The sequence below is a fragment of the Anas acuta genome, chromosome 15 (genome assembly GCF_963932015.1).
Source record: "Anas acuta chromosome 15, bAnaAcu1.1, whole genome shotgun sequence".
In the NCBI taxonomy this organism is placed as follows: Eukaryota; Metazoa; Chordata; class Aves; order Anseriformes; family Anatidae; genus Anas; species Anas acuta.
Genome location: NC_088993.1, coordinates 16963131 through 16985895, shown reverse-complemented (window position 1 = coordinate 16985895; position 22765 = coordinate 16963131). Strand labels below are relative to the sequence as shown.

Sequence of the window (22765 nt, the reverse complement as noted above, 5' to 3'; positions counted from 1 at the left end):
CTCTAGAACAGAGAATATATTAAACAGCTTGCAGGAACAGCATGAGGGTAGCAGCTGGCATGGCACGAATTCACAGCAAAATTCAGGCATGCTTTTAAGACTTGGTGTGGATAGATACGAGGAAAGCAGCTACTGTCTACCACAGTGAATCCACAGGGAGAAAAAGCAGGTGAAAGAAGTATGAAGACTGATGTTAAGAATACTCAAACCTCGAGGAAGATACTACAGGCGTTACACCGAGGGATCTAGCAATTCTCTAACCATGAGCCCATAAGGTTATATTTAGTTACGGTCCGTACCTGCACACACTGGTCTGCCTGACAAGTCACTGACACTATAACGGTACCACTAACACAGCGAACGGCTAGCGGGGACACTGCGGGGTCTCACAGAGAGCTTGGAAACAGGATTTGGTACCACTGGTAATGCACCAACACTGGCCAGGGCAAGGGCCGGTGCCTCACGCTTCCTTTAATTAAGCATGTTTTAATTCAGCAGGGCCGTGTGGGCTCCCCTGCTGTCACTGGGGGACAGGGAGTTACACAGGAGTTCATCAACAGTCTTGCCAACGAAACAGAACATGGTTTTGCTTCCAAGGTGGGTAAATGCTGTTTCCAAGGCATGTGTGTCTTAGGTGTTGCAGTGCCACGTTAATTACATTTTTTCCCATCCCGTCTGGCTGACGCAGCCTGAGGGGCGACTGTTCGGGAGTGAACTCATCGCTGTTGCCTGGAAAAAAATACATCAATTGTGGGATGCCTGCCCAGCTCTCTGCCCACCCTCGTGCCACGGAAGCAGGGCAGCGCCCACCCTGCGGCCGCAGGAGAGCTGCTGGCTCCTCTCTGCAGCAGAAGGCTCCCTCCCAGCAGCACCACGCAGGAGGCAAGTGAAGGTTTCTCCAGGTGGCGTTGGTGTGGCTGGACCAAGGATGCAATTCCCAGCTCCAGTTCACTCGAGGAGCAATCTGCTCTGCCTCATCCCTGCTGGGAACCTTCCCAGGTGCCCAAACCTCTTCCTCCTCCTCTCCTCTCTGAGCACAGCACATCCAGGGCCTTGCACACACAGCGCCAAGTGCCATTTGCTGATGAATTTCGGGGAGCAATGACTGTAAAAAGAAGCTGACCTTGAGAAGAACAACCGTGCCTGGCCCAGGGATGGAGTCGCAGTTGTGCTGTTGTGGTACCCGTGGCACAGCTGCTCTCAGGTCAGTGGCAGCGTGGGGGTGCGGGGGGGGTGCGCAGCCATCCTGTGCCCCGCTGCCACCGGGTGGAAGGGGTGGAAAGGAAAGAAATGCAATGTAGGCCTGGGGTGCGTACATTCAGATGTTGTAATATTCAGCACGTTTACACCACTGATCAGGACACTTCTCGCAGTCAGACAGAACTTTAGTTCTTTACGGTTACAAGGAAACTCTGGAACAGTTATATAGTTAGAAAAAATACAATGTACCGAACAAACATTATCTCACATACAATCAATTTAAACATTTAAATTGATTATAATTTTGCTAAAATATTAACACAAGTACTGTTTGTGCTGCTAAAATTTCAGTGTTCCCTCTAAGGAAAATATTGCTACAGTTCTACTGTACCCTGTATTAAAATCTTTTGCCTTTTTTTTGTCAGCAAGACTGGCTCTAGAAAAATCACGGGGGGGGGGCACATAATGAATTTAGGCTTATACTGTACTGGTGTTTGGATGTCCCGGGTCTACTTCGTGCACGGCTTTCTCACCGCCTGACTGGCACAGGCCAAGTGCAGATGCCCCTGGGTCACCCTTCTTGCATCAGCCGGGCAGGAGACACTCAGGTCAGGCACTGTGCCATCCTCCTGCTCTCTCTCTGGCATCCTCGCTGCTGAGGGCAGCTCTGCAGGCAGCAGGCGAGGCTCTTTTATAACACCTTAGAGTTAAAAAGTGGGTGCAGAGGTGTGGGCAGGGAGATGCGCAGCCTCTGGTGCTGGCATCGGAGAGAGAAGCCACGGTGGAAACCGCTGTGGGCTGCCAGGTCCCCGTGTCACTACGGCCCTGCAGGAGAAGTGTCTGAGCTGGGAGGTGCTGGGAGAGAAAACCCGGCGAGCGTGAAGGTCCGGATCCAGTCCTGGCAGCATTCGCTGCGAATGCACATGTGGAGCTGACCTAACTAGCAGGGGGTTCAAGTTACGCGTTTTTGTCACTGATAATGACTGCCTGTGATGAGGTTTGCTGCTTATTAATTAATGCATTTATTTGCCATTTTGCAGCAGAAATGAGCTGTGTTAATGATGATGACAAAAAACTGCTGGATTATTATTATATTTTTTTTTTGCTACAAGAACAGCTGTGGCAGTCCCTTAACTATTGCTTGTCGGGAGGTCAGAAGGCAACACACGACGTCTGCCAGCATAAAGCAGCAAGGCAAAACCTTCCTCCCCAGCAGCCAGGCACTGCGAGCCAGGAGAGCCGGGGCTGCTGAGGGCAGAGCTTCCACCGAGGCGGTGCACTTCCAACTCTGCTTCAATCCTAGCAGCAAACAGCTCAGCTCCCTGCCCCCTGCACCCCGGTGCCTGAAAGCCACCAGGTTGCTGACGAGGCTCTACTGGATTTTCCTATTTCCTTGGTTTAGCCAAGGCTGTAATTCTGCAGCTGGAAACCAAAACTCAGCCTCTGTCCTGGGCATGTTTTCGTGAGCTGCATTCTGCTGCTATGTGCAAACATGGGCTGCGTGCACCCCCGGGATGGACTTCAGAGCCTAGGGGGAGTCTTTTCAGTGCTCCCTTTGAATTCCGCATTGCCGGAGCCCGCAGTGCCAAGCACACGTTCACACCTGAGGTTTTTGCTGCAGATTACGACAGATGGTGGTTGCTCCCTGTACAAAAATACACGTTGTATGCTGCTTCCTAATTGACTTAGACTTTGAGTCACTGAGACACCCACACCTTTTGTGATGGCAACTCGGAGTTTGAGAGTGAGTAAGTGTTCAGTATCGCCGATCGGTAACTACTGGTAAATTTGCAAACTTTAACAACCCCCGATGAAGAAGTGGAACTGTAACACGCCAGATTTTCCACTGGTACAAGCCTATTTCTAATTAGCAGACAACTATTGCTGAACTGTTTTCCAAAGCGAGTTGCAAACAGCAACTTTTCGTGCCCTCAGCCAGACCCATGTTGAAGCACGAAGCCGTTTGGAGAACCAACACAAACCCCAAACCTCTGTGCCTCCACCCCCGTGCTGCTTGCATCCTAAACTACGTTTGAAACACCTGTTTGGTTGTCGTGGTTAGTTTTTGTACAGTAACTATATACAAACAAAAGTTAACACAGACACCGCTTTATGTCTTTGTGAATTTGGCACTTTCCTTGGGCTCTGCTTTTGCGCTGTACACGAAAGCCCCGCAGCAGCTCCCAGCCCGGGGCCGGCCGCCCCAACACTCGCTGCAACGAGACCAGTTCTGTGTTAGCTCTGGAAGAACGAGATAAATATCAACTCATCAGCTACTGTGTTTTCTAACAGGAGAAGGTATTGTTGGCTTTCCTAGGCACTCACTGGAACCCGGCGCCCACTGCCTGCTGTTAAAACGAGCCTCAGAGCAGGTACTTATTTGTCTTTTGCCACCTGTGGTAGCGACCTTCCTGCCTTCTGACTTAGAGGGAACACTGCTTTTATAAAACCCTTGGACAGGTAAGACAAGAACCAATACCACTGTACAGAATTCACTGCACAACTAGCTAATAGTAAGGAACCCAGCACTGACTTGCCACATTAAGGAAATGGTACTGAATACATTTGCAATCAACCGGTTAACTGTACTGCACCGTAGGACGTGCTCAATCTGTACACGGCCGCGTGGCACCCTCGCCCCTCAGTATGCTGGCACTTGGTAACCTTTCGGGTTGGCGTCTGAGGTCTCGGTGAAGGGGGGGCTCTGGTAGGTCTCTGTGCTCTCGATGCCGCTGCCGGTGGGGTACCCGGGGTACGAGGCGTTGGGGTCAGCCGTGAACTGGTCGGTGGCAAAGAGCGACATGTCAGTCCCCAGGCGGTATCTCTGCAGTGCCTTCACCGCCAGCGCGACCTGCCGAGGGATGGAGAGGGTTGGGGTGAGCGCAGCACCATGACCAGGACCCTGCTTTCCCCAGCACGCAGCCCTCCAGCTCCCCGCTGTTGGGTCCCAGGCCAAGGAAATAGGTCAGTCCTGCAGAGACTCCCTCGCCCTCTCCCAGGTTGCAGGTATTCAGGTCGCAAATTGTGGGAAAAGCAAGCGGCAGAGCTGCGAGAGCACCGCGTTGCTTTTATTTCAGGCGGTTTCATTAACAATTCAATTAGTTTATAAATGACAGACTCAGGGAAAAAAAAAAACTGCCTGCACTAAGCAGGAACAGCTCCCAGCCACCGCAAATGCTGCCGGCAGGCTGTGCACCACACATGGATCGGGCAGAGCACCCGACTTTCTGGCTCCAGGGAGAGGAGCACGAGCTCACCAGGCACGTGGAGGGGCTGCTGCAGGTGGGGACTGGGTGTCCCCCAGCCCTCCCCGCTGCCGGTGGGTGGGAGCAGCCCAGGAGCAGCCCTCGCTGCCAGCTCCCAGCCTGTTGGGGCAGTGGGTGGGAATCTGTGGGATGGGGGCAGTGTATGGGATGCTGTGGGATGGGGGCAGTGGATGGATGCTGTGGGGCAGGCAGGGTGGCTCCCTTGGCAACCCAGCGATTGGATCTGCCCGTGGCTAAGAGCTGCAGGGGAGCTGGGATTAAAGGAGATATATTCGGATAATAACAGAGTGGGGAGCTGTAAAACTGGCGAGTAACTGGAAGCAGGCTGCTGCTGCTGGAAAGGCTCAGGCAGGTTTTTGCTCCAGTTCTTTTAAGGCACTACGGAATTAGCGCACATCTCGCGTGCTCTCTGCCTGCAAACAGCCTGAGCGGGGGTGGAAATGACCCAGGGGCCTCCCCCTGCTCCTCCACACATGGCCCTCTGGCAAGCACGGGTTATTTTCCCTGGCCCCAGCCCCAGCTCCACCAGCAGGTGCTGAGCCCAAGAGGCGCAGGCACAGCGGGCACAGGCAGGGGCTGGCGGCTGCAGGTGAGGGACCCCCACGGGGCTGCTGCGGGGCCACGCACCCTCTGGCAGATGTCCCTCTACCTCCCATGGTCATCATGGGACATGATGTGGGACACACAGAGCCCGAAAGGTGTGCACAGGGGGTCCCAGTAGCCCCCATCCCAGCACTCAGTCCCCCTGGGGAGGGCAGAGGAGCACCCAGCCCGGCATCCCCCGGGGCTGAGCTGCTGAGCCTGCGGGCTGCCCAAATCCCCCGCAGTCCCGTGGGACAGGCTCGTCGTGGCAAACCTCTCCTGGGGACTCATTTGCTTCAAACCACGGTCTGAACAAGGCCCTGGGGCTCTACCAAGGCCCTGAAATGGGGGCAGCTCATGGCCAGCAACGTGTTTTCGATGGAAATGCAACTTCCCAGCGGCAGGAGAAGGGGAAGTTTGGAATTCCCCGGGGAGAGGGGAACAGAGCTGGTGTTTCCCAGTAAGGAACCATAAGTTTCACCTTTCTGCAGAGGGGCAGGGGGAGGGACTGCAGGTTACTTCCACACTGGCCCACCAGGATTCACTTCTCCAAACCATGCCCCAAATTCCTCCTTCCAGCTCAGCGCTGAGCCCACAGCAGGTTTCATTTCTCCTCTCCCCAGCTGAGCTCTGAGTTGGGCCGTTTCTTCTGCAAACATGACATTTGTGCCATGGTGAATATTCACCAGCACAACACCCAGCTACTGACTGGTGTCTGCCCAGTACAGGGCTCAGACCCTGGCGGTGACAGCGGGAGGCAGTGCTCACACCGTGATGCCCTGGGTACCAGGCTGCCATGCTGCACCTCTGGATAAAGATAGGATTTATGAAAAAATCAGGATAGGATTTATGAAAAATGCAGAAGCTGAACTCACCCAGCCAGCGATGGAGAAGAAGGAAAAGGCGATTGCTGCCCGGGCAGCATCTGCTCCTTGCAAAGCCCCTTTGCCCATTTTCGTCCGTTGCCATTGGTTTGCTAGGAAGCAGAAGGCTACAAACCACAGGAAGGACAAGAAACCTAAAAGAGAACAGAGCCGGTCAGTGCTGTTACTGCCCACAGTAAGGGCAAGGACCTCTGCTGCCAGACCCTAGTGATCTGCGTGCTGACGACCAAACACTGCCACCCAGATTTTCAAGCAGCGACGACAATCTTGGGTACCTCGGCCTGTGGAGTGGTCCAAAGAGATCTGTTTTAGAAGAGGCTGATTTACAACCACCGGAAAAAAAAAAAAAAAAAGGCTGGAGAGTGGCTCTGCAGCATGGCAGGAGCCGCCGAGCCGTGGAGGTGCACGGATGCCAGGCAGGAGGCAGCTCTGCTCTTTGCTGCTGCCCTCCGCTGACTGTGCTCCTGCTTCCAGCCCTGCTGGGCTCGGGGGGATTGAGCAAAAATGCTCTGCTGATTATTTCTTACTGGAACCAAGGCTGGCTGAGCAAGATAGGGCTGCAGCTCCCCTAATTTAATCACCAGCCAACAGCAGTGCCTGATGCCAAGGAGCTCACAACAGTATAAAGCAAGCCACAAGCACACGCTGTAACCAGCAGCGATGCTTTCCAGTGCTGGAAGGAGGAGCTGCAAAACCTGGAGCCTTTCACGATGCTGTTTTAAGGGCCTCCAGCCTTCCTGAGCGCCCCCAGCACAAAGCTCACCCCATGTGCCGATTCTGGGGGGCAGCACAGGCAGGGTCCTGGGCCCCGGCAGGCAGGGTGCTGAGCTACCAGGCATCTTCCCAAGGATTATGGACATCAGTATGAGCAGCCTCACTGCCTGCCCCGTGGGGCAGCCGGCTGCAAAGCACAGGCTGGCTGCAGGGGGAGGAAAGGAGCTGCCTTTATTCCCCTTCATCTTGCCAGTTGTTTTTAAGAATGATAAAAAATGCATGCACGTATCCAAATACGTTGCAAGATTTACAGGGCTTAGCGTGTACGTTGCCTTGTAGACAGAATGTGCTCCTCACTGCGGTTCAGGAGAACACAGCCCTCGTTTCCTCCTCTTACACCATCGGACCTGGGGCTTCCTGACCAGCTCTGCCCAGCCCGGCCCTGCCTGAGATGCTGACCTGCCCTCACAGCAACAAAACCCTCCAGCCAGGATCACCCAAACTTTCCTTTTCCAAGCCACAGACTAACAAAACAGCCTCTTTTTGCAGAACGTGGCTAACGTCCGCTACCCCAGATCTCTGAGGACACATTTTCGGTTTTGGGATGATCCCCTTGTCCTCAGCGACAAACGGGACCTCAGGGGCTTGTTCTCCAGAGGCCACGCATGTCTTCAAGTCCTCCATGTCTGTTATAATCAGGCTTTACCAGCAGTTGGCACCCATTAAGGAATCAGATTCTCTCCAAAATGTGGACATGGGAAGATTCATGCCTGAAATACGTCTGGGACACAGACGGGGTGGCCAGCATGTGGTGAGCAGGGTGGCCCCAGCAGGTCCCAGTGCAGGAGACAGTGTCCCACAGGGGGCTGCCACAGCTCTCCAGCCTCAGAGTGTGTGGGGACCAAAGGCCAGGAGGGCCTGGCCTAGGCCAGAAGAGGCCCAGTACGGCCCTCGAAGGCCCCTCAGAGGGCTGACACAGCCTGTGTGCGCCCAAGGGCTCCAGGAAGGGCTGATTTCATTTCTGTGCCAGAACCATTTCCCTTTGTGATCACGTTCACCCTCTGCTAGCACTCCTGTGAGATGAAACTTTGCTCCCAACGCCCTGAATCATGTGCCGGGAACAAAACTGCTCCTGAGAGGCACAGGCAGGGCCGTCCTGGTGCCACTGCTCTGCTCCTGGTGGTGCAGGCCGAGACTGTCACCATCCCACAACTTCCACGGTCACATCCCACAGAGGGGCCAGGTGGCTCCCCCAGCTCAGTGGCACCTAGACCCAGCCCCGGTGTAGTCACAGGACCGGGTGGAAGTGGGTGTTTGGAAATGTACAGCCCTGAGAAGGAAGGGGCTGAGCTGGCAGGGGGCTGTTGTGGCCGCAGGCACCCGTCCTGACTCCCGGGGGACCTGTGCACAGGAGGAGCTCTGCAGCTCTGCACCCTCCCGAGTGCTGGGAGGAAGGAGAGCACTAAGAAGAAGTGTAGGAGCCAGCAGATAATTATAATTTTAGGCTCTGCAGACAACAGAGTGCAAACACCAGGAAAGATACGTTACAGCCATAATTACAGCCTGGTTCCAAGCAAGCGCACGTCTACGGGAGCAGCTGGAAGAGCAAACCCCAAACACCACTCGCACAGCGCCGTGGCCATGGTGGTCCTGCCTGTGCCCAGTGCTCCCTTCCAGGGGGCTCCAGGGGCTGCAGCTCCCCCTGCCCCATTGGGGCACCCCACTGCAGGGACAGCCCCGTAACTCGGGCGCCTTGTAACATTCACACTCCTTGCACAGCCAGGGAGGAGCAGCACTGCTCTCGGGGCGATCCCTCCAATCTAGCACTGATCCCACACACAAGCCCTTCTTCCCTCCAGCGAAATAAAGCTGTGGGGTCGCACTGTAACTCCCCAACGGCCCGCACAGGCAGCAGCTGCCATATAACAGCCGGCAGCAGGCACCGGGGCGATCCAGGCGAAGGGGACGAGGACTTTCTTTTCTCATCCCGCCCACTCGCTGCCTGATCTGCAATGTTCCCTCTTACCCCAGCATGCTCCTCACCCTCTTATTTCCCAAATGTATTCTCAGCTTTTATATTAAAGCCTGCAGTAATGCTGAGGTTACGTGCGGGGAGGATGACACAGTGGCAAGGAGGTAAGAGGAAATCAAGAGGTGGGGAGGGAGAAAAGGAAGCGGACAGCCTAAGAGAGTCCCACAAGGTCCCTAGGGATTAACACAGAGATGGTTAATGCAAATTACTCTCAGACTTTGCACTCTGAGCTGCACAGATTGGCTCTGAGGACGCCGAACCCAGCAGCTGGATGCCCTGGGTGCTGGAGGCAGCGCAGGTGGGCACGGTGGCTGCAGCCCCTGCGACCATTGAAGCCCCACTTTCCCAGTGGAAGCCCCCACAGCAGGAGGGTGTTTGGCACGCCGAGCACTGTGTGCTGACAGCTGGCACTGCTGCTTCAATCGGCCTGATTTGGGAGCTTAGCTGGGGAGGGGAAGGAGCAGACTGGCCGACCCAGCAGGGTGCTGCCGCTCCCAGAGCCCTCCCAGTGGCACAACCTGCATCTAAATGGGTCTCCTGCCAGCAAGGAAGTGATTTACCTGTTTTTTTTTACCAAGAAGCCTAAAGAGGGAAAGGCCCAAGGGAGGAGGAAGGACACACGCAGCTGACACGATGTACCCAGAGCATGCACACTGATCCCTGGTCCCAGGAAAAAGTCACCGCTGGCAGCACAGCAGTGTTTGGAGGCTGTGGATGTGGTTGACTGACCAGGACAGACCCTGGGTGCAACGCTGCAGCCAAGAGCAGAGCAATGCCCGTGGGACAGAAGCTCTGTAGGGCAGAAGCCCGTCTTCTGCAGCTTGCTGCTGAGCCCACGAACACGCACACAACGTGTGGCAAGAGCAGAGGAATGAGGCAGAGATTGAACCGGGACCATTTCACACACGCCTTGCAGGGGAGAGCGCGGCTCTTACAAGGAGAAAGGCAGGGGAGGATCGCAGCCTCACAGCGAGACACGCACAGCCCGGCAGGAGATGGATGGGGATGTTCCCCTCCCGTTGGAACTGAAGGGTTGCAGGCACCGAGCCCCACGGAAGGGGCTGTAAATATCACCTAACAAGGGCTGGCCGCCGGAGCTCTAACACCATGGCAATCAGCTTTCCAGCAAGGAGAGGACAGCCTTAAACAACAGGCAGGAGCAGGGAGGCGATGACGGATGTTTCCATCTGGGAGCAGAGAGCCATCAGCTCTGCTCGCGCTGGATAAATCACCTTCAGACATCGCTAACACGAGAGCCTGGAAATCGAGCACATCAGCTGCAAACTCAGCCAGAAAACTCCCAGCGCAGCCAAGCGGAGGATGGCCTCTCCTGGCACAACACGTCCTGCCCGCTCGTGTTCACACGGCTGAGCACCAGGCCAAGGGGCTCAGGACAGCCCAGAGGATCTGTGGCAGCCCTCGGAGGCCCAGCAGCACCTGCAAGCCCCAGTCCTGGAGGCGGCGAGGGACTGCCGTGGTGTCTCAGCTCCCGCTGTAGAAGCACGCTTCTGCTTTGTTCAGAAACACACACGCACACAGTGAAAACAGACCCAGATGTAGCTGATGAAACAACAGTTGTTTGAGCCAGAAACAGGAGACGTGGGAGGGCAAAATGCCCCGTCTGCTCTCTGGGATGTGACCACCAAGCCCTGCTTCCCCGGGTGGCCTCAGCAAACACGTCCCAGCTCAGCAAACGTCCCCGGCTGCAGAAGCAACACGGATGAGTGGGACCCTTCTGACCCCAAGGCACCACCTCACTGCTGCCCCTGAGCTCTCCACTACGGGACAGCCCTTCTGCCACTTCTCTTCTCCCCGACTGAGGCACACGAGCTGTGCCACGCCACGGGAGGAGAGGAGGGTTCAGGTGTGGAGCTGCAGGGCACAGCGATGACCCCACACGCCCCACGGTGCCAGCACTGTCCCGCTGAGCACAGCACAGCCAGGGTTGTACCTGAAAAGCCGAGGTCCAGCAGCACGGCCCGCTTGCGGTCCTTCACGCTGCTGATCTGCTGGAACTGGAGGTCCACGACGAAGAAGAAGATGCAGCCAAAGAAGGAGATGATGCCGATGGCGATGCCGTAACTGCAGGCACTCTCGTTCTCGTTGAAGATGCAGAGCAGCTCGGGGGACTGGCTGTCCTTGTTCACATAGCACTCGTTCACGATGGAGCCAAACACCACGATGGAGAAGATCTGCGGAACGAAGGGGAAAATGCGACTTCAGCTGCTTACATTGAACTGTTTTCCAACAGCACCCTAATTGGATGCGGCCCTGCGTTTGACTCCATGGCAACGGGGCATTTTTTAGGCAGAGCAGAGAATCACAGACCGGCCTGGGTGGGAAGGGACCTTACAGACCACCTGGGTCCCCCACCATACCACGTTCCTACCCACAGCCTCTTGGTGGCCCTAAGCAAGGTGCTGATGGACGGCACCTTGGTCTTGCACTGCTGCCAGCCTGTTTGCCTTTCGGTGGCTTGGCTGGCAGTGTATTTTAAGAGATGCTATTCTCCAGACAGGCTGGGGAGGAAAAAATAAACAGATTGGCCAGGCAGGTCTCTGCACAGGCTTTCTGCTTGTGCTGCTCTGCGCTGTCAGGCTGTGCTCAATAAACCCCCTTGTGTAACTGCGGAGCGGAGAGAAATGAAGTTACAGAGGATAATTGAGCTGCTCAGCAGGCTGGCCCTGGGAAGGACTGAGCGCCTGCTGGAGGGGCAGGGCTGCGTGGGGGTGTGGGGAGCAGCTTGGGGACACGGGGAGCAGGTCGGGGATATGGGGAGCAGCTCAGGGATAATATGGGGAGCAGCTCTGGGGCATGGGGAGTAGCTTGGGGGCACAGGGAGCAGCTCACCTGGCTGCTGCAGGATGGAGTAAGAGGTTGTAGCCGTGCTGCCATGCAAAAAACGGGGCAATCTTATGCATGGCTTAGCAGGGGCTGAAGGATGCAGCGCCTGCACCCATTATCCAGTGACCCAGTTCCAGCCCTGTTAAGGACAGCAGGGAAGAGGGCTTGCTGGTGGCTGCCCCAGTCGTGCCACTCACTGCTGGGACCTGTGGCAGAGCCAGGAGCATGGTTGTGGGCTGATGTTGCTGTCCTGGTCCCCTGGAGGGGATCTGCTCCCAGGCAGGGCTGCAGAGCCACAGCTCACAGGGGTGGGAGAAGAAGCAGCTGCCCCGAGCCCAGCACCCAGCGGGCTGTCTGACATCCCAGCCGCAGGAAGGAGCGGGGCCGCAGCACAATGTCAGCACCACTCACAGTGCTGCACGCTCAGGTAATTCCCCGATCCCTCCCAAACCAAAGGCAGCAAGCAGAACCCCGGGACCAGCCGCATTACAGCTCGCTCTGGAGCCTGCTCCGTCACAGCCTGGGAAGCGCCGCTGCTGTTTCGCTTGCTGGGCTCGGAGCAAGGCAGGCAGCGAGACCTGCAGACGCCTTTGCACCACGCTGTGCATCTCTGATCTCGTCACTTGCTGCCAGCAGCAGCCCATGGGATCCCTGCATGCCTCCAAGCCCTGCTGGCTCACAGGACACAGCCGGAGGCCACGTCTGCAGGCACAGAGACCGTGTGCTCCTCCGGTGAGCCTACCGGCAGCAGGTAGGGTCCTGGGGCACAGCTCCTGCTCTGGCAGCCCCACTGCTTTTTGCAGTACCAGCACAGAACTGAGTGCACGAGACCGAGACAGGCAGCAGACAGTGGCAGCAGCCGCACAGCCACCTGATAACCTGCAGCCTGTGGCCTTTGCAAAGTCACTCTGCGTGCCTGACACCCCACCGAACAGCCACCCCTGCTCCCAGCGGGTAGTGCTAGCAAAGCTGGGGTGAAAGGGAGCAGAATCGACCACAAGGAAACCCTCCAGAAAGCTCCCGGCACACCTTAGCGTAATGCTGTGACATACATTTTCTCCCAAGCACCGGCCAGATGTCTCACACCTGACTGCCCTGAAGCATTTCATCCAGACAGCACTTCTTCCCTCTCCTCTGCTTCCTCCCAGGGCTCAGGTGAAGCAGAGAGAGGCTGTTCTCACTGAAGCTACTTACAAATGCAAGAGGCTCACTAGCAAACCTGCCTTAGACCATCTCCATTTACTGTCCCCCAAACTGGAGGGGACAACAAGGCAGCAGATCTACAAGAGAACGCAGTCCTAAGATACGAGGGATTGGTGTGGGGTGTTTTCTTTCTCTGTAGGGTGTCATCTGAAACAAACGACGAGCAGAAGCAGCAGAAATAGTCTCTGGAGAACATCCTCTCCTAGGTGTATGAGAGCTCCTGCAAACAGCCACCCCAGCACCCCAAGCCTGCTGAGCATTCCCCCATCTTCAAATTTAACCAGTGTCCAGGGGCCTTTCCCTTATCCAGCCGTGAGCTCTGTGCTAACCTGTGTCACCACCTGCATTTGCCCTGTTCCTCGTTAGTGCTGCACTTAACGAAGCTCGGCTGTCTCACCGCGCCGGGCACATCATCATGCGAAGAACAAGAGGGCCGCATTGTAAGAAAGAAACAACAACAAACAGTAATAATAATTTTCCCAGCGCTTTGGCAGCAGCTGTAATATCAGCAGTTGTAAAAAATCTGTTCATAAATAATGCAAAATTGTTATTTACCATCAGAAATAGCAGCAGCATTTATAAAACAGGCCCTGGAAGAAATAATGTGATTCTGGAAAACATGAATAATTGAGAACCTCTGATTCCACTGGATTATTTCTCTGGCAGGCCAGTGAACTTGTACTCAGCTTCTCAGGTAAGTGTTTTACTTAGTCCTCCCAGGATTAACAGCCCTCCCTGGACTACTCCTTCGTGCTCTCCGACACCCCCCGGGGGCTCTCCGCCTGGGTGGGTGAGGCAGAGGGGCTGTGCCTGCCTGTGGTGCTGGTGCTGCCTGCACAGCCCTGGTTTGCTGGGCAAGGAGAAGACAAATCCCACGCTGCAGCTACAGCCAGTACAGGTTTGTACCAGGCTCTGCCAAAGGATGATGCACAGAGAGCACCGAGAAGAAGCCCAAAAGCCAAAAGGTGCCTGGGGTGCACGCGGCACTCCTGGGACTGCTGCAAGCACGACGGTCACTGGCGATGGTAAGAGCAGACATTTCGCTTAGCTCAATGCAAAGAAACGCATCCTCCTTGCAGCTGGGTGATGCGAGGGACTCAGACAGACAGCAGGGAAGGGGATGAAGCTCCAGCAGCCCCGGCCAGCTGAGGGGCTTGCAGGGATGCGGTGGGGAGAGCCACTCGGGAGGCAGCAAGCCCATAGCGCCCACGGGACACGCAGCCCTTTTCGGGAGGCCAAAATAGAATGGATTTCAAGTGCACACATTTGATAGATGTACTCAAAACATCAGCGCTGGCTGAAATAGTCCTGTCAAAACATGCTGTTCAGTGAAAACAAGTCTTTCCGTGTTGTTTTCTCCCCCTCCCCCCATGATTGAAATTTTAGAGTTTTTCTTGGAAAAACAACTGGTGCTGGTAAAACATTTTAATGAGAATAGATTTGGTGATGTTATTCTGTGTGGGGGTTAAAAAAGGAGTTTTGAGGAAATGTGGGTAGGTGGGAGAAAATGAAACCCCTACGAATTTTCTGAAGATCACGAGAAACAAGTGTCATTTCCCAACTACCTCTGCAAACCTCATTTGCTCAAGCCCATAACCAGTTCATCAGAGACCTGGGAGAGAAAAGACACGGTCAGACTCTCCACAGCGAGTGGAATTTGATGGGTCTGAGCAGGGAGGCAGGATCCCAGCTCTCCAGAGGCACCCTGCACCTCCCACGTCTCAGCTGGACCCCAGCCCCAGTGCCCAGGGGGTGCCAGCGACCAGGCAGAGCAGCACCCACAGCACAGAGGCATGGGCTACACAAATCCACGCACCTCAAGCCCCCTTTCCACATCTCCCCCATTTTACCAAGCTCCCAAACCTTCACCTGAGCCACTCCACTGTCCAGCTGAACAACAAAGAGCAGCAAATTTTGCTCCCACTGGGTGAACTGATGCAAAACCCAGGAGAAGGCTGGATACCTCCAGCCACCCCCGCATGAAAGGCTCCCCCCCAGAGCTTCCAGGCAACCATGCTTTCGGCTGGGGGTCTCGTTGGTTTCAATATCCAAAGCACTGGACCCAGATGCACATCATGCCTGCTTTTCTGGCTTGCCTGCCCACCTCCCTCTTCCCCACTCACCCAACCAGAGCCCAATTCGTCCTCACTGACAGCTGCTGCCACGTGCAGGGGCTGGTGACCGATGCTCGGTGCCAGTGGTGGATGCCCCCATGGGGGCTCTGGGGCAGGGAGGTGACCGTGCACAGCGAGCTGGCAGCGGGCAGCACGGACACTCGGGCAGCAGACCAAATGACACCTCAGTCTTCCCCCAAAAAAAGGAAAGGAGGAGCCTGAGAGGGCAGGAGGAAGCTTGCTCGGTTGTGCCATGCTCTGGTCAGCCCCACAGCCGCTGCCAGGGACCTGGGGCATCAGCACCAGCCCTGCAGCAGGCACCGAGGCACCATTTCAGGTGTGCATGAAGCTGAGACCCACGGCTGCCTTTTGTGCACCAGATTTTTGCCATCTGGAAGTGAGTGGCTCGCCAGGCTGCCCTGGCTTGGTTCTGTCCTTGTGCTTTGCAGATCCACGTCCCCTCCCAGGGCTTGAGGCTGATGGACCACAGGACCTGCACACCCTTCTTCCAGGTTGCTTTTAGCTTTTTGTCACCAAGGCACCTAAAATGTGCTTAAGGAGACCTGACAATCTGAGCACAGTCATCGCAAGGAAAACTGAAAGCCTGAAAACCACGAGAGCACAAGCTGGAAAAAGCTTCAGTGTGCGAGCTGTCAGCCATTTTAAGGTGAGATGTTTCCACTGCTGATGCACTGCGCTTCGATTTGGGACCTATAAAAAACATTACCAGAAGGTGTGGGGTTGTAGGAGACTGTAAAACCTTGCCTTGATTACACACGCAAGCAACTGCTAATGTCAACATCCAGGGAATGTAACGCATGAGGAAAAATAATCCGTCCCTAATTTGCTCTGCTGTAGCTCTCTATCGATGGTGCTAGGCACAACCTGAATGGACAGAGAGCCAGCACCAGCCTCTGGGTGATCCCTCCCCACACGAAGAGCTCCAGGGAGAGCAGATGCCATGTGCTAGCCTCCTGCAGCCCCCACTGCTCCTCGATCCCCCACCCAGCCAGCAAGGAGGGAGAGCTGACAAGAAGGGAAGCCAGCTATGGTCACACCAGCACGGGCCAAATCCTGCCCAGCTCTGAGCATTTCCATAAGCCTTGGTTAAGCCTTGGTTAAGCTCAGAGATGGGCTGTACCCTTGGGAGAGTGCCAGGTGCCTTCAGCACCCCCCATGCTCAAATTCTGGGGGAACCAGGTCCCGTGCCCCCCCAAGTTTATCTTTACAATCAGTCCCAGGGAAGTTTCCAGCACAGATCTGTGTAATTTATTGCAGTGTGAAGGCCGAGAGCTGCTGTGAGCACCGCCAGAGCTCCCCCAAGGAGCGGGGATATGACCACAAAGGAAAGACCTGACGCAGTTTCTGGCACAGGACCGGATAGCGTGATGCTGGCCCTAATAGGTTTATGGACGTGTCTGACGGGCTAATCAGCCTGTGGAGGATGCGTATCGACGGCCACATGACCGATTTTTACTGAATTACCTTCTGTAACGTGGCAAAAGACGCTGGCTGAAACACAGCGTCCATTCAAAGCACCTAATCTAGTGATGCCATCGGAGCAGACATCAAACCAGCAGCATTCGGAACCAGTGGTAACAGGAACACGGCCATTTGGTAGCATTTTAAGCTCAGTTGTGGTGAAACTTCTGTCTAATTCCATTAACAAGAATGTTAATTTTAAGTTCTGCCTTTAATCTACAGCCACAGAAAAGGAGAATGAAGGCGGAAATCTGGTGACCTTGCTGAAAAGTAGCCAAGCCCAGACCAAACCCCGAGCAGCTAAGATCACAAAATGACTCTCAGCATCGCTGCGGGCTCCCTAAGAGCCAGCCCAGCCCCGCATCTCCTCTCGAAGAGCCACGAGACCTCACGTGTCTGAACCCCTGAAGGCTCTCCAGAGCGTGCAGCCCTGGGAACACCGGGTGTTCCTTGCCGATGTCCCTCGGGAGGTTCTCAGCCCTGCTGGGTACAACAAGCAGCTCCTCCAGCTGCCTCGGCAGCACGCTTGGAACAGGCAAGGCACCAGAAAGGGAGCTTCACAACCCCACAAAGTGGGCCGTGTGTGGGAGCAGGGCACCCCAAAGGGGGCACCCCACCACCTCCTCCTCACCCACCGAACCACCCGACACGTCCCTTGCCAAAGTCACAGCTCAGCAAAGCACCTCTGCCTTGCTGAAAGGCGATGATTTGCCCTGTGACGGACTGAGACCCAGACCTGTGCAGGGCCAAGCCCAAGAAAACCTTCCTGGATGTGAGCAGCAGCAACCTCTGGACCTGAGAGCTGACAGCCACATACCAAAGGGCACGGGGATTTCCACCCTGCCGCTGCGCCCTTGCCAGGTGATCAGGTTTGGCTGCTGTAGATCAGTCCCCTAATAAAGGTTTCACCCTGAAGACTGACACAAGGAAAAGCCACCAAACGCTGTGCCCAATGAGATAAAACACTGCACAGGAAAAACGGTCAGTGTACGGATGATGAACTAAAAATTCATTCAACTTTAAGAAATGAGAGGAAAAGGCCCCACCGGACAGCGCAAGGCAGCTGCCAGCCCAAACCACTCCGATTCTGCAAATTCCCCTAAAAAGCTGCACGACTGCTCAGACGTATAGATAGCAGTGGTAGTTACAGGGAAGGGAACTCATGATTCTGCAGGCATCCTCAGTGAATATCGCGTTTGTTTTGCCGTGCAAAAAAAGTCTAAAAAGGAAACCACAAGAGTGATCACATCTTCATCTGACAAACTGCATCAGGCTGAGGGGGAAGAGATGAATGAGGAACTGTTCAATGGTTCTTTCCAGCTCATGCCAGGAGAGTTTTGTGTTTTTTTTTTTCCTTCAGATATTCAGAATTACTATATATGTCATTAAAAGGTTGCTAGATGAGGCACAATCAGAATCCCCTTTCACCAAAACTTGATTTGGGGGATTTCTAAGCTGAAGTCACTGTTCACCCCCAACTGCCTCTGTTGTTTGCCAGCACAAGGGCTCAACCTGCGGCCCCAAAGCAATTGCAGGAGTCACAAAATGGAGCTGGGTCCCCATCAGTGAAACCCCACTGCTGGCCATCAGCTGGATGGGCACCAGGTACGACGGCTGGTCCCAGCCAGGGGCCCTCCTTCACCCACACAGCCACCCAAACCAGCACATCCCCAAGGAGCCACAGCAGCTCCCTCCTCCTCGCTCCAAAGGAACGTCCTACGAGGTGGCCAGGGTCAAGTCTCCAAGGTTTGGTCCAACGACACGGGTTAAACACGCTTGAAAAACCACAACAGCAAACAACAGGAAGGAGAATCGCATGAATAAAACCTGCCCCAACACCTACATTCAGCCCGGCCTCAGCCAAGGGGCTTCTGAAGAACCTCAGAGGCTGCAGATGTGAGCACAGGCAGCTCGCCTTCCCCGCGGCTGCCAGACCGGCGAGGTTTCTGTTTGTTCTGCAAATAATAAAGGAGCATCGTGGTGGCTGTGGGGCCGTGCCACCCATCCTGGCCGCAGCGGGGTGTGATAAGCAGCAGGCAGCCCTCACCACATGCCGCCACGCTCCCCAGCCCAGCAAGGAGGAGTTTGGGGCAGACCAGAAAGGCATCGAGATCTCACAGACCGACACGGTTTTGTAGTGTTTCGGCTGCCGCCTGTCCAAGCTCTCCATCTTAAAACGGGCCATGGGTTTCATCTGGCACGAGCAGCAAAGCAAAAAGAGTCTGGGAGCACTTTGCTTTACAAAGCAAGAAATAATGAGAGCCACGCAAGCAGGAGGGATGGAAACCAGCACTGAGCTCACAGCTCGTGCTGACCAACGTCCCTGCTGGGCTGGGAAGGAGCCACAAACACTGAGCTGCTTTACGACAGGTTGCAGCCTGCAACAGCCAAGCCAAGGCCAGCCGGGAACTCCGGACCCCCACGCTGGAGCAGCGAGGGAGGAGGGTCCCTGACAGATCTGCCACCAAATGTGAGACCTGGGAAATGTGGTGCGAGTGGCTTTTAGCGTGAGCTTCCTGGGCCTGATGCACAATCCACTGGAAAGAGCAAAAAAATCCCCATGAGCTCAGTGGGTTTTGGAGCTGACTGAGTGCCACGATTACCCGGGTGTAGCCCCAGGAACGTGACGTTCATCCAAGCCAACGGGCCCTTCACTGCCCAGGGGTGATGAGCTTCTGTAGTCCTAAGCACTCGCTTTTCTCAGCCTCCTGGTGAACCTATGAAACAAATGGCTTCTCTATTGAATAAACCAGCCAGCAAATCCATGCATGAATGTTTTCTAAACTGGGATTTTCAGCTCACCTCCCATATTCCGTTCCTGTTTCCCAGCAGGGTCCAATCCCCACTGTACGAGGATGGTGAGCTCCCTGGGTGGGTGGTGGCAGCTTTATTTCGAGAGGAGCCAAACTCACCATCAACAACACGGTCAACAATTTAGCTGGCCATGCCCAAAACCAACACCATTGCCAACGCTTTGCCACACAGAGGATCCCAGTGGATCCCAACCAAGTTTCCCAGACCAAAGTGACATTTTGGGAAACACCTGGCACCGTGTGCCACCCAAACCCTGTGCCAAGCATCGCACCTGTCCCACGCCTGGGAATTCCAGATCCACAACCGGCCTCCACCTTCCCCCAGCAGTGGAGTCCTTCTGAAAGCTGGCTCCGATCCAGCAAAACATTTAAGCGTGTGGTTTAACTTTCAGCATGTGATTGCAGCTGGAATTGCTCATGTGCTTCAAGGTAGGCACATGCTTCCATGTCGTGCTGCTCGCGGCCTTGGCCAGAGGCACCCCAGGGAGCCCCAAATGCCCGTTGTGGGGGCTGAAGGATGGCAGCAGGGGGGCAGCACCTCCCCTCACACCTTTCCTTCGCTCGCTGTACACATTTGGCACTGCTGAAGGTGACACAGAGCCAGCAGGCGAGGGCCTCCATGCACAAGCATGGACGAGCCTCCAGGGGCTCTGCTCTCCCCCAGCCTCCCAGCACCAGAACCAGGAGCTGGCCATGGCGAGGGCTGGGCAGAGCCTCCCTGCGGGGGGCTTTTGGGAAGGGGCAGGCATCGCAGAGCTCGCTGGCCGCGTACACTCGCAGATTTTGGCATAGAAAGCCAGGCATTGCGGGGAGGTGGCTCAGGGCTGCCGTTAAGCCCCGGCAGCCTGGCAGCACAGCTCCCGCCAGCTCCCCTGCGCAGCTTTCCGGGTTGCTTATTCATGGAGCGTCAACGGGCAGAGCCTTGGCTGGGCGGCTGCATGGCTTAGCCCACCTCCTGCCTCCCTGCTGTGCGGTACAACACACACACACACATGGGGAACAGCCCAAAACCATGACATCCTAGAGGAACGGGGGCAGCTGGGCAAGGCTGGCTGTGGGATTTCTCCTCTCTCTCACACACGCAGAGCGAGGAAGGAAGGAAAATGTCCTCTGCTTCCTGATTTACACCCCGTTCTGCAGGCTTTGCTCAAGCCCCAGCAACACAAGCATTGAGGAGCTGTGCCAGCGCCCACCCGCCGTGCCCTGCCCTGCTCCCGAGGAGCACCCCGCAGCCCCCCGTGGGCGCTGGCCGGCCCCACGCCGCGTGTGGCTGCCCCACGCGTGAGGGTGCCCGGTGCCTGGCTCGCTGGGCACAACGGGCACAGCTCGGCACCAGGCGGCTGCGTGCTGCGGGGGGCCGCAAGGCGCAAGAGGGGGCTGCAAGGTGCAAGAGGGGGCTGCGTGCTGCAAGGGGCTGCGAGGCGCAAGAAGGGGCTGCAAGATGCAAGAAGGGGCTGCAAGGTGCAGGAAGGAGGTGCAAGGTGCGCGGTGCCACCCGGTGCGCGGCCACTGCGCGCTGCGCCCCCCCCCCGCCGCCTTACCCAGGCCGTGACGCGGAGGATGGTCTGCGGCTGCTTGAGGAAATCCAGGGGGTCGACGGCGCCCCCCGCCCGGCCAGCTCCGAAGGAGGCTCCCTCCATCTTCCCCCGCCGCCCGCTCCGCTCCGCGCCGCTCCGAGCCGAGCCGAGCCGCGCGCGCCCCGCGCCGGCCGCGCGCCTGCCCGCCCCCCGCGCGCCTCCCGCGTGGGCTCGGCCGCGGCGACGCGCGCGGGCGGCGGGAGGGAACGGACCGGCCCCCCCCCCACACACACACCCCACCCCACCCGGAGGGGAAACGGCAGGGGGTGGCACGGGGAGATGCGCCCAGCACGGGCTGAGGGTGGGCACCGCCAGGGGAAGGTGGTCAGGGGCACCAGGAGATGGCCATGGGCACTGGAAGGTGGCCACGGGCAGCAGGAGGTGGTCAGCAGCACTGTGAGATGGCCACAGGCATCAGGAGGTGGCCACAGGCATCAGGAGGTGGCCACAGGCACTGTGCGATGGCCAAGGGCACCAGAAGATGGTCAAGGGCATCAGGCAGTGGCCAGGGGCACCAAGCAACAGCCAAGGGCACCGAGAGGTGGCCATGGACACTGTGCTGCGGCTGTGACCCTGTGTGATGGCCACATGCACCATGCAATGGCCACAGGCACCATGAGATGGTCAGGGACACCGTGTGGCAACCAGGGACACCATGCGATGGCCACGGGTGCCACATGATGGCCAGGAACAGCGTGCTGCAGCCGTGACCCTGTGCTACAGCTGGGGACACCACGCTGGGGCGATGGGCACTGTGCCGTGGCCGTGCACGTGCTGCATCTGAGGGAGGCGTGCTGCTGCTGGTCACCTCGCTGCACCCAGGGACAGCTTGCTGCGGACACCAGGACACCCCACCACAGCCAGTGCCACCGTGCAGCAGCAAGGGACGCCTGTGCCACAGCCCCAAGCACGAGCACTGCTCCAGCAGGGAGGTGCCGTGCCCCCAAGCCACCACGCCACCCAGATCCTGCTCAGCCCCTGCTGCAGGGCACCCCTTGCTCCCTTTCCATCAGCACCCAGCAGCTCCACGAGGCCCCGCCAGGCACAGGAGGGTTTTTGGAGCGGTGTGAGGGAACGGCTGGGCTCTGCCTCACCCCCCATCTGCTGCAGGCTGGGGGCTGCAGCGCTCGCTTGCCTGGTGCAGGACCAGTGGGATGGGGAGAGGCCAAGCCCCATCCTCGCTCCCACCCCAGGGCAGGTAGAAAGGAGGAAAAGGCGAGCCATTGAGCCACTGTATGGAGGGAAACCCTGGGTTTATTACAAAGGGAGTTTCCCCCCAGGGCTCCAGGACCATCTCCTGAGTTAGCCTGGGTAGCGCTGCTCCCGGTTCCATAGCTACCGATGCCATGACAACTCTGACATCATCCCTGCCCGGACGGCAACTGCAGGGGGAGCGGCGCAGAGCAGCACGCATGCAGCATGCACTGCTGGCACCGCATGCACTGCTGGCACCGCGCGGGGCTGCGGGCAGGGCCGGGGGTTTCGTGTGGCCACCCCACAGCTCGTCCCCAGCCTGCTGTCTGTGCAGCTCCCTGCCCCTCTGGGGACAGGGATGTAGCCAGGACCACACTGGATCACACAGGGTACATGTGTAGCAGGCACGTTAAGCCCTTGCAATGCAAAATGTCCCCAAAATCAGAGAATTCTCGGGTGTTGGGCCTTGTCTCCGAGCTCACAGCTTGGCCTTTTGCACCTTTGTCTGCCTGTTCCTTCTGGCAGGTTGGGCGCGGGTTTAACTGTTAAAGCTCCCGATGATGCCATCCGTTTCTCAATTACAGGTGAGTCATCGTCTCTCCAGATCTATTTCTGACTCGCAGCAGGAAAAGCAGGATCCAGCCTTTCGTTCCTCAATGTCACCAGCTCAGTAGAAATCACATTTTACTATGGAAAAAAAGAAGAGAACGCCGGGCTGGTGCCTCCTGCTTGCTTCTGGCAGGGTTTTCCTGGGGCTGGCCAGGGATTTTATCCCACTGTCAAGAGCATCACCAGCTCATCCCTGAACTGCAAATGAACAACAGAGAGGTAACTATTTGAGGGTTACCACAGGTGAGATT

At 56.6% G+C, this 22765-nt stretch overlaps 1 protein-coding gene across 3 annotated transcripts; it reads right to left on the bottom strand.

Moving 5' to 3' along the window:
- Window positions 1-1309: 1309 nt before the first annotated feature.
- SYNGR3 (synaptogyrin 3) lies at window positions 1310-20858 on the bottom strand. 3 transcript variants are annotated; one of them, XR_011101556.1, is made up of 5 exons: window positions 14849-15094; window positions 10630-10870; window positions 5924-6066; window positions 2721-4051; window positions 1310-2667 (listed from the first exon to the last, which is right to left on the bottom strand). XR_011101556.1 is itself a non-coding variant. In XM_068698818.1 (4 exons), the coding sequence occupies exons 1-4, from the start codon at window positions 20772-20774 to the stop codon at window positions 3842-3844; spliced, it is 693 nt and encodes a 230-aa protein (XP_068554919.1). In that variant the 5' UTR covers window positions 20775-20858; the 3' UTR covers window positions 1310-3841. The 3 variants fall into 3 exon arrangements, 2 of the variants coding, with proteins under 2 accessions (XP_068554919.1, XP_068554918.1); XM_068698818.1 differs by lacking the exon at window positions 14849-15094 and adding an exon at window positions 20676-20858 and having other exon boundaries at window positions 1310-4051; XM_068698817.1 differs by having other exon boundaries at window positions 1310-4051.
- Window positions 20859-22765: the final 1907 nt, after the last annotated feature.